The sequence below is a fragment of the Hyperolius riggenbachi genome, chromosome 1 (assembly GCF_040937935.1).
Source record: "Hyperolius riggenbachi isolate aHypRig1 chromosome 1, aHypRig1.pri, whole genome shotgun sequence".
Lineage (NCBI taxonomy): Eukaryota > Metazoa > Chordata > Amphibia > Anura > Hyperoliidae > Hyperolius > Hyperolius riggenbachi.
Genome location: NC_090646.1, coordinates 484647286 through 484658360, shown reverse-complemented (window position 1 = coordinate 484658360; position 11075 = coordinate 484647286). Strand labels below are relative to the sequence as shown.

General features: G+C 40.6%; 1 gene segment (V, D, J or C); it reads right to left on the bottom strand.

The window, feature by feature from the left end:
* Positions 1 to 671: 671 nt before the first annotated feature.
* LOC137521952 (Ig alpha chain C region-like) overlaps positions 672 to 11075 on the bottom strand; it is a 328184-nt gene continuing 317780 nt past the window's right edge. Inside the window, 2 exon segments of the C gene segment in view lie at positions 672 to 838; positions 2800 to 2936. Of these exon segments, the coding sequence occupies positions 830 to 838; positions 2800 to 2936 (146 nt within the window).

The window sequence follows — 11075 nt, the reverse complement described above, 5'->3', positions numbered from 1 at the left end:
ACTGGGGACAGCCGTGTCACTTGACTGTCCCCTGGAGCGGCTCTGAACACGATCCCCTCTCATAGGCTGATGCCTACGAGAGAGGATTGCCCTGACTGGACATCAGGGGGAGTAGGAGGAAAAAAAAGCGACACATTTATTTAAAATTAAATAACATATAAATGAATAACAAATAGCCTGCAGCAGCGATCAGATGCCACCAACATAGAGCTCTGTAGGTAGCAAGAAATGGAGGAAAAATTCATTAGTGTGCTACATCGTATGGTTCTTCAGCGAGCTGTTAAAGCTGCAGAGGACTGAATTGTAAAATATAGCCTGGTCACTAGAGGGGTGTAAGCCTGTGGTCCTTAAATGGTTAATGCTGTAATGTCTCTGTGTTACATTGTTCAACATTTTATTGTTTCCCCTATCTATTGTACAGCACTGCATAACATATTACAGCTTTATAAATAAAGTTTATTAATAATATTAAGTGGGTGGTGTATATACTTTGCACAGACATCCTTGTGCAGCAAAAAAGGATTGGACTACAAGATACAATATAATTCCAGCATTGTGACAGTGATATGCTCCAGTTGTCCATTGGTTGCTCCCTGTACGAACCATTTGTGCCATGTATTTCTTTCTTTTTCATTTGTTCACTAGTTTCAGAAAAAAAGACAGGTTCCAAGTACAGTAATGTGCCCAGCAGTGTAATCAACAGCTCTGTTTATTATCAAACAGTTTTTATCAAGTTTCCAAAAGAGTAAGGCTGATATTTACAATCTACGTTATGAAAAGGTGATATGACATCTTTCTTCTGAAGTTTTTGTTGGATCCAAATTTTCCTTCATTTTACCTGAAGAAGAGACAACATTTTAATTGTTGATTTTCAAAAGCAATAGCAGCTTTAGCACCAGGGCTTTTGGTACAATTCAATCAGCGCAGTATAAAACTTTGACATAGACCTAAACTTTTAACTCTGCCTAACCCTTCCCTGGATATGGCTAACCATATCCTATAATCTGACCTACATGCCTAAGGGTAACCTGCATTTTTTTCCTATCCTAACTATGCCTAAGATTAAACTTACTGTAACCTTAAAGGACACCTGAAGTGAGAGGTATACGGAGGCTGCCAAATGTATTTACTTTTAAAGAATACCAGTTGCCTGGTTGTCCTGCTGATCTTTCTGGCTACAGTAGAGTCTGAATCGCACACCTGAAAGAGGCATGCAGAGCACCTGATCTGCAGGCTTGTTTAGAGGTCTATGGCTAAACGTATCAAAAGCAGCGGAAATAAATATTATCCCTCTCAAGTTACGTGTGGTTTAAAGTGAGATTCAACATTTGCTGAAACTTTCAACATTAAAAAGGTGATACCCCCCCTTTTCCCCCATGCCTCCATAATAGAAGTATATACATTACCTCTTCAGCTGTCTATCTCATATTGTCATTCCATAGTGGTCAAGCCATCACAGGTTCTCATCTTGACACCTTTACGTGCTCCATATGTACATATATTGTTGCAGCACAGTGGCGAGGAGGCTACCACTCTCACCTTGCTGCACTAGACTCCATGTTTTGTTTCTTGATCAGGACGCTATCTGCATGGAGTCTGCATCTTTTGTGCCTGTCTGTGCTCCTCCAAGCATTCTGGATTCCATTCACTTCCCCAAAACATATTGGTAGCTTACGTGGCTTTCCCCCTGATCAGCCTTAGACTACGAATGACTGAGAGATTAATTGACTATTATAGGAAGACGTAAAGTAAAAAGGCTCGCCCGTGACGGGCGCTAGGTCACAGCCGATACCCCCTGCAATGCGCTCACATATGGTCCCGCTTGCTCGTTCCCCACCTCCTACTGTCTGAAGTATATGCACACAGGGAGCTGCTTGCTTGGCAGTTGGAAAAAGCTGTTATTTCCCACAATGCAATGAGAACCTCTGTGAACCACAGACAACAAACTGTCAGGTCCGGCCCTGTGTCCTAACTGCCCTGGCTGCGCACATGCTCAGTACAAAAAAGCCAGGGACACACAACCATTCATTTGATGATGCAGGGACACTTGCATTTTATTGTACAGGATTAGATTCTGACTACAGTTGAGATGTTAGATAAGGAGTATGTTTGAGAGACAGTGATTGGTATGAATTATTCAGTTTACTTTGTAAAGCTCTGAGGAAGATGTCAGCACTACATAAATAAATAACACTGTTATAAAGAAATTAAGATATTAATACAATATTCTAAAAACAGATATTTAAATAACAAAGCCTTAACTATAACAAGTAACTTGTCTATATATCTTATCTAAAGTTTAGATAGTTTACACAGCAAATCTAGCTGCAAACAGATTTAATAGAATAAGAATATTTCTTCCAGTGATATAATGACAGCAGCCATGTTGTTTGTAAACATTACACAGAGGCAGGCTTATCTGCATCTTGAGCAAAAAAACCTAATCCCCCCTCCTCCTCTCTCCTCCTCTCTGCCTCTGAAATCTCTGGCTAGTAATACCTCCCCCTCCTCCTGCCCAGACTGAGCTCCCATGAGCCCTTGCTACTGTCTGAAAGTGCCTTGGCTCTCTGGAGAAGCTGTGGACATGGTTTATTTAGTTTATAGGGAATTAGAGCATTAAAACAAAAACAAAAAAGTGCTTGGCTTGAGGAATGCCCTATAAACAATAGGAAAGGAACACAATTATGCAATCAGTAAAAGTTCATCTCGGATCCACTTTAAGAACATGTTGATGTCCTAGAAATTAGGGAGAGTAGACACATTTCCTGTGGGTTTTTGTGTAACTAGTAGTTTTCTTACCTTGAATAAGGTTACGGTGATGCTGTAGATCAAACTAAAAACGAACAAGGACATGAGTGTCACTAGGATTTCCCAAGACTTCTCTATGTCTTCTCCTCCTTCCTCTTCACCATATATGTGTGTGCATCTGCAACAGACTGAAGGAGGAACAGGTTACCGAATTTTACAGCGCTGTTCTTTTTGATATATTGTCATTTTTATTATTTTCAAAATAGATTGGAACATACAACATATAATACAGCATGAGGTAAAGGGTAACGCACAGAAAAAGGAAATACAATCAATATCAAATGATTTACATATGCCTAAGTCACAATATCAAGTAGCGAGAATTAGGAAAGGAACAAATAGTTAAAGTGGACCTGAACTCTTGCACAGGACAGAAGGAAAACATAGAGACATGCACCCTGTATGTATTTAGAGTTTAGCATGTTTAATTCCCCCTCATTTGTGTCTAATCACAAATTGTAATTTGATCCCTCCACTGTGTAATTTGTAATTTGATCCATCCCCCTCATTTGAAAGCACAGGATGTTAACAATATGTCGGCTTCCACGAATCAGGAACGTAGAAATAGTAATAATAATTTTTATTTAAAGTTTATTATGCTGTTGTGTATCTTTTAGGGCAGAAAGGAAGTTCTGAGCACAGGTCTGCTTTAACAATAATGTGGTGATACTATGAGAACAGATCAGCCCATCACAGAGAGAGTCCAAGTATCATCATGGGAGTGTATAAAGAAAGTACTGACACAAAAGCAATGACCGTGAAATGATCTGAGTAACTATAGAAGTCAGGCAGTGTTACATAAGTGGGCCATAGACTTCCACTGTCTTCCATAGCTGTCAAGGATGCCATATATCATCAAACTTATCAACAGTATTATTCAATCTAGCTGTCATCTCTTCCATCCGCTTCACATCTAAAATGTTTCAATTAACATATCTCTTGTCGGTGGAGACTGGGAGCGCTACAGGGCCGCAATGGATCGTTTAGTGGCATTGAGGATAATAGCTGTTCTAATTACAGCTTATGTGCATTGCAGTAACTTATTTAACAGTCAATTTGTTTAATATCAACTATGTAACTATTTTCACTCAGAACCGTAATGTTACATATACAGTAGTTACTAAGCTGGATCCATGTATATTATGGAGTGAAGTTTTCCTAATCCAGCACCACCGTGCATGGTTTTCAGGTATTATCTAATACAGTATACATGTAAAATCAATAATTAAGGAATTTGGTATAATGATATCCGTGAAACACCAACTCTTGTCTTTGCGATTTGCTCATGGCGGGCTCAAAGAACTTCAGGGCTGCAGCCACTTAGGGCACGCTCCATGGGGACCAGGATCATTAGGGAGCCTTGCCCAAAGACTCCTTACTGTTTTACGTACTGGCTTGAGCTGGAATTCAAACCCTGGTCAAAGGCTCAAATCCTACTTTAAAGTCAACACCCTTAACCAGTACACTATCCAGCTGTAATGGGGCTGTATAATTACTAAGGTAACAGCCTTAACCAGTACACTATCCAGCTGTAATGGGGCTGTATAATTACTAAGGTAACAGCCTTAACCAGTACACTATCCAGCTGTAATGGGGCTGTATAATTACTAAGGTAACAGCCTTAACCAGTACACTATCCAGCTGTAATGGGGCTGTATAATTACTAAGGTAACAGCCTTAACCAGTACACTATCCAGCTGTAATGGGGCTGTATAATTACTAAGGTAACACCCTTAACCAGTACACTATCCAGCTTTAACGGGGTTGTATTAATTAATAAGGCAACACCCTTAACCAGTACACTATCCAGCTGTAACGGGGCTGTATAATTACTAAGGCAACACCCTTAACCAGTACACTATCCAGCTGTAATGGGGTTGTATTAATTAATAAGGCAACAGCCTTAAAGGACCACTATCGCACACAAAAAAGTAGACAGTTAAAATCTGACAGAACCGACAGGTTTTGGGCAAGTCCATCTCCTCATGGGGGATTCTCAGGGTTCTTTTTCTTTTCAACAGCATTTCCTGAACAGCACTTTAACTGCCAAAATAGTAAGATACCAGCCAGTCTCCCTACTCACTTGCACACTATTTTGTCAGTTAGACTTTGCAACTGCTGTTCAGGAAATGCTGTTGAAAACAAAGAAAACGCTGAGAGTCCCCCATGAGGAGATGGACTGGCCCAAAACCTGTCGGTTCTGTCAGATTTTAACTGCCTACTTTTTTCGCGATACTGGCCCTTTAACCAGTACACTCTCTAGCTGTAGCAGGGCTGTAATAATTCTCCTAATAATGCCATATTTAGCACAGTATCTTAAGGAAGACCATATGCTTTGGCATGAACACTGCCCATAATTACTCATTCATTAATGTGGGCAGGGAGAACGAATGTTTATCCACAAGGTAAGCTCCATACACAGGCTAGAGGGTTCTCTGATGAGGCGGCTGGCTGAGGCCATCTCCACTGAGAATCTAGTGTGTGTACAGCTAATCCCAATGCATCACTATGAGTCAGAGTGCCGGACCATCTGAGCTGAGTGCAGGCCTAGCACATTGTTCTCCTCCCACTTAAAGTCGCTCTGTCATGTGCCGCGCCATCTCCCTCTTCTCCCTCCATAGCAACAGAACCCTTTGCGGAGTTATACCCTCACGACCATCTGTACAGAACCTGTCCCCAACCTGTCCCCTAGGTTTGAGTCCTGATACCGGCAAGTGACCTTGTGTATGTATTTGCACCATTAATCTCAGTAACATTTTATTATGCCATTTATTATCTTCATTAGAACAGATATAATGTTATTAACTGTGCGTTGCATTCAGTAATACAATCCCTGGTTTATGTTGTTGCTACATATTCTTATAACGGTAGTGTATTTTGTGTCTACATATTCCTGTAAGAAAAATATATAATATAACTTCAATTTGATTAGTGTCTTTTCATTTAAACAGTAATGGGCTTCAGAATGTCAGCATTTCATATTGTTCATTTGGTTACTCATTTGTAGCAAAGCTAAAATATCTTATTTTGACCTAATGTATGTGATTTTCAGTTCCCCAAAGGTGAAAAAAAACAGAAGTAGCGGTACTTTACGCTGAAAGGACAGCTGCACCTGTTTCTCCACATTAAGCTACATGCACCTGCACATGCTATCTGTGGCTATGACACATAGCAGCAATTGTCCTTTTATTATTTTATTTTTTTGTTATTTGGTACAAATGAAGTTGTACCATTGTGGATCACAACACGCAGAATTGATGTTTCCCAATATATACTATACATAGTATAAGGTATAACGATCAGAAATGTACAGAAATGAAAAAAAAAGAAAAGAAAGAAATGTACAGAATTAGTATGGTATCAGTTTTACAGCTCTGCACAAACAGATGTATGACGTGACAAATGCCTATGTTGCTTACACTTTTAAGTAGAAAATGATCTGAATCTAAATCAGGGGTATCAAACTCAAATACAAAGTGAGCTGAAATTGTACACTGGGACCAAGTCGTGGGCTAACCTCAATGTCTAGTGGCCACCTCTCTCCCTTATAGAGTTCTCTGGTGCCTAGTGGTCCTCCCTCCCCTATACAGTTCCCTGGGGTCTAGAGACCCCCACCCTGCCCTATACAGTTTAAGTGCTTTCCCTCTACCTCCCGATTGTGTTCTAGGGCTTCACCTCCAATATAGCTTCCCTTATAGTCTAGAGTGGGCCAAACATAATGCAAAGTGGGGAAACCACTTGGGCAAAATTTAATGGGTCTGAGGGCCAAATTTGGCCCGCGGGCCTGAATTTGACATGTATGATCTAAAAGCTTGGAAACATAAATGCTCCAAAGATAAGTGAGATTTCAGCTAATCGCAATCGCTCATGTCGAATCACTGCCACAGAATTACATTGACGAAGTACTTTTGAAATTGCAGCCGATTCCAAGAAACTACAAAACGCAGCTGAAAGCACATTAGTGGGCTCCAGACCTCACTGTTTAGGCCAGCAATATCCAACTCCAGTCCTTAAAGAGGAACTCCAGTGAAAATAATGTAGTAAAAAAAGTGCTTCATTTTTTACCATAATTATGTATAAATGATTTAGTCAGTGTTTGCTCATTGTAAAATCTTTCCTCTCCCAGATTAACATTCTGACATTTATTACATGGTGACATTGTTACTGTGGGCAGGTTATTTAGCTGTTTCTAGCTGCTCTGTCTGTTACAGACAGCTAATAACAGCTATTTCCTGTCTCTGAACATTGTTACATTGTGGCAGTTTGCCAGCAGTACCGCGGTATTCAGAGCCTCTTGTGGGAGGGGTTTCAGCACAAAATCAGTCACACAGCGCCCCCTGATGGTCTGTTTGTGAAAATCATTGTCTTTCTCATGTAAAATGGGGTATCAGCTACTGATTGGGAAAAAGTTCAATTCTTGGTTGGAGTTTCTCTTTAAGGACGGAGGTTCTCACACAATGTTGAAACAGCTCAAATTAATTGATGGGACTGAATCAGGAGAGATGTGGTCCATCAAGTAGGACACATTTCACAATTTCTCTGTCAATCCTAAACACTGGCATGGATGTGCCTCTCAAGGACTAAAGTTGGTCATCCGTGGTTCAGGCACTTTACCAGTAGGATCTTGTGTCCTCCTGGGTTGCGTTATCAACACAGATTAAAAAAAAAACTGTGTAGTAAACAAAGCAGAACTAACTGTTTTAAGGTAGCCACATGCTACACGATTATTCAGTTTAATTCCCAGCAGATTTGATCACTCTAATTGAATCTGGCAGAAACCTATGCCCCAAAATTTCTGATTGTTCATAATTTCAAATGATTTTAACCAAAACTATTGATTGGTCAGGACAGTAGATTACTGTAGGGATGGCAGTAGATTGATGGCCCATAGTATTACTTCATCGAACAGTGCAACCACCGCATGTGGTTTGATTGATTTTTATTTTATTTCCTGCTGAAATCTATTAAAAATTGATGTGCAGCAGTATGTAGTTGATCATTATGTCATATCGGGTGGCAATCTGTTAGGGCTGAGACACACCAGAAAAGTTCCCCAAATGCTAGAGGCTTCAAAAGCTCTTCCCAATGTAATGCTATGGGGTTTTTTACAAAACCTCGGCTCCAGTGTATACAGACACATAGGATAACATTAGCAGGAGGTTTCAAAAACTCAAAACACTCAGAAAAACGCCTCTGGTGTGCACCAGGCCTCAGTGTTTGGCTAGCTTTTGAGTGAAGCTGTTAGGCCTGGTGCACACCAAGCGTTTTTTGTAGCGTTTTTCAAACCGCTTCCGCCTGTGAAAACGCTTGGCTACTATATTTCAACGGGATGGTGCACACCAGCGGTTTGAGGTTTTCAGCAAACCGCAAACGTGGGTCCTGCAGCATTTTTGCGGTTTGCAGATGCGTTTCTGCCTAAATGTAAAGTATAGGAAAAGCTCAAACCGCTCTGAAAAACGATTTTCCAGGCATTTTTGTTACAGTAGCTGTTCAGTAACAGCTTAACTGTAACAATATATGACATCTGCTACACAAAAACGCTTCTAAAAACGCTAGGCATGTTTAGAAAACCTCTCTAAACATGCCTAGCTAGAATACCTCTGCTTCAAAAATCTCTAGCGTTTTGCAGATCTGCTAGAGGTGTTTGGTGTGCACTGGGCCTCAATTGATTTCTTTGCACTTTTTTTTTTTATACATTAACCCCTCTATTCTCTGGACTGTCCTACTTCCTGACCATTCTTCTATATGCTTGTGCGATCATTCTTTATTCCATTAATATACTTGGCTGATATATTTCGTGGCTATATTTTATTTATTTGAGACTATAACTACTTTTTTTATGCTTTTGCAAAGAGTTAATAGTTTGGTCCCTTGTACACTATATCAACTGGATGTCACTTTTACTAGCTAATCATGCATTTGGGAAACATCGCAATGTACTCTTGTAATTGTGATGGGCTAGTTATTTGATGGCCTAGTTGGGCTAGTAATGGGCAGGTTATTGTGATGGGCTAGTCTACTGATTATAGACATGCTGGGAACATGTATAAATAATATAGCTAGTATATGCATTTGTTAATCTTTGCAATCAGAACTGACTACTGATAGGTGTATGAACTGTTAATCTGAAACTGTTACAATCTGGCGCATTTTTATGATTAATACTGTAATTTTATCAAAAGCTAAAATAAATGTTTGGGGTAGTGTTCCACTTTAAAGCAGCAGAGTATTGTTTAAAGCAAAACCAAGGTAACAGTTATATGGAGACTGCCATATTTATTTCCTTTTAAACAATGCAACTTGCCTGGCTGTCCTCCTGATCTTGTGTCTCTAATTCTTTTAGCCATAGACCCCGAACAAGCATGCAGATTAGGTGCTTGACTTAAGTATGACTGGTTATTCCACGTGCTTGTTTCACGCTTGTGACTCAGACACTACTGATGCCAGAAGATCAACAGGGCTGCCAGGCAACTGGTGTTGTTTGAAATGAAATAAATATGGCAGCCTCCATATCACTTTCACCTCAGGCCAGTTTCACACTGCAAACACGGACGTATGAGATGCGTTAGTACGTGGTGTTCCCTGTCTAGCCACCAGCCAAGCAGGAAGTGACGTACGCTTGCGGTCACTTCCTGTTTCGGGTATGCTGGAGTGCACGGAAGTGTATTTTAAAAATACGCTTGCACGCCGCCATGTCAACTTTAAAAAAGAAAAAGCGTTGTCATAGACTAACATGACTTCCGGCACGATGCAGATCACCGCAGGTCGCCGTGGATCCTGCACGGTAACGTAGTTTTGCGCTAGTGTTAGATTAGGGACTTCTGGCACAGCGTTCTGCAACATGGGAAGTATGAATTTACCCATAGGGTTGCATTAGGCTGCGGTAGCAGTGCGTTATTTTATGCACCACACCAGCCCAGTGTGAAAGAGCCCTCAGGTTCACTTAGCAGACTTAGCAAGTCAATGCAGTCTGCAAGCACTATTTCCACAGACATACCTGTGCACTGTGTATGGGATAGTCTGCAGGTGGTAGGCTGGCATTTGGGGCTTGGTAGAAGTGTCATGTCATTGTGGTTTACATTTGCATTTACACTCTAAGGAGCCGGAGGACATGTGCTCAGTGTGAAAGCAAAAATGATTCCCCCCAACAGCAATTTTTGATGCACTGGCTCTTAAGATCTGCTCTACCCTTCTCTACATAGAGCTAGTTTAAGTTTCAGGTTAATAATGATGACTGCACCTAGGGTTAATGGGAAGTAGCTTTACCAGCACAAAACAGGTTTGTCTTCTATCATTTGTAAAAACAAGATACAATTTCTCATAAGAATCTGAATACTTAACATTGGACATTAAGGTTCATTTATTTAGAGCCGGATCATCCACAAGACAAACCTAGGCAGTTATTTATGGCCTATAAAAAGTCTAGGGGCCTGTCGGATCCTATCCCCCCCCTCCCAATCTTACTGAAACAGTCAAATGACCATCAGTGGTGGGCAAAAACTGCTATCTTACCCAGGGCCTCATTTCATTTTAATCTTTTTCTACATTTACTAAGGTTCTCCTGAAACTGGGAATATAAGTGACTATCTACCTGGATCAGACAAGAGCATTATTAAAAATGATTAGTGTATGTGTTTGTTCTATTACGTTTGTATACAAGTGTAGCAAGAACTTATTTTCTTTTCTAATCAATCTGAAATCGCCTAGGCTAGCCTGGTTTGCAGTTGGCCCCAACACCATATGCCATAGGTGGGGGTGAGTATGTGGGGGATCCAAGCCGTAGGGAGTGCAGATCCAACCATCACTGACAGCTTGCATCCTGAACAGTGGAATTTTATATTGGAAGCCTAAATATATTTTTGTATATGTTATATTTTTGTTATGAATCGCCAACATACTATGCAGCAGTATACAATAATTAGGGACAACAGAAACAATCCCGCATAAATATCGGGCACAACCTATGAGACAGGAGGAGAAGCGGGCCCAGCCCAGTTGTGCTTACAATCCAGGGGATGGGGGAACGTGGTACAATATAGAGAAAACTGAATTGTAAATAATAAGACATGGTTAAGAGGGAGAGGAAGATTCTATTTATAGAAGTGGGTTTTGAGGGCTTCTGCAGATAGAGTATATTAATGGGAACATGAAGTGAGAGGAATACGGAGGATGCCATCTTCATTCTGTAATAAACAATGCCAGTTGCTGAGTCACTGGCCCAGACTATGCATGCATATCAGATGCTTTGACTCTGGTTTCATTCCATT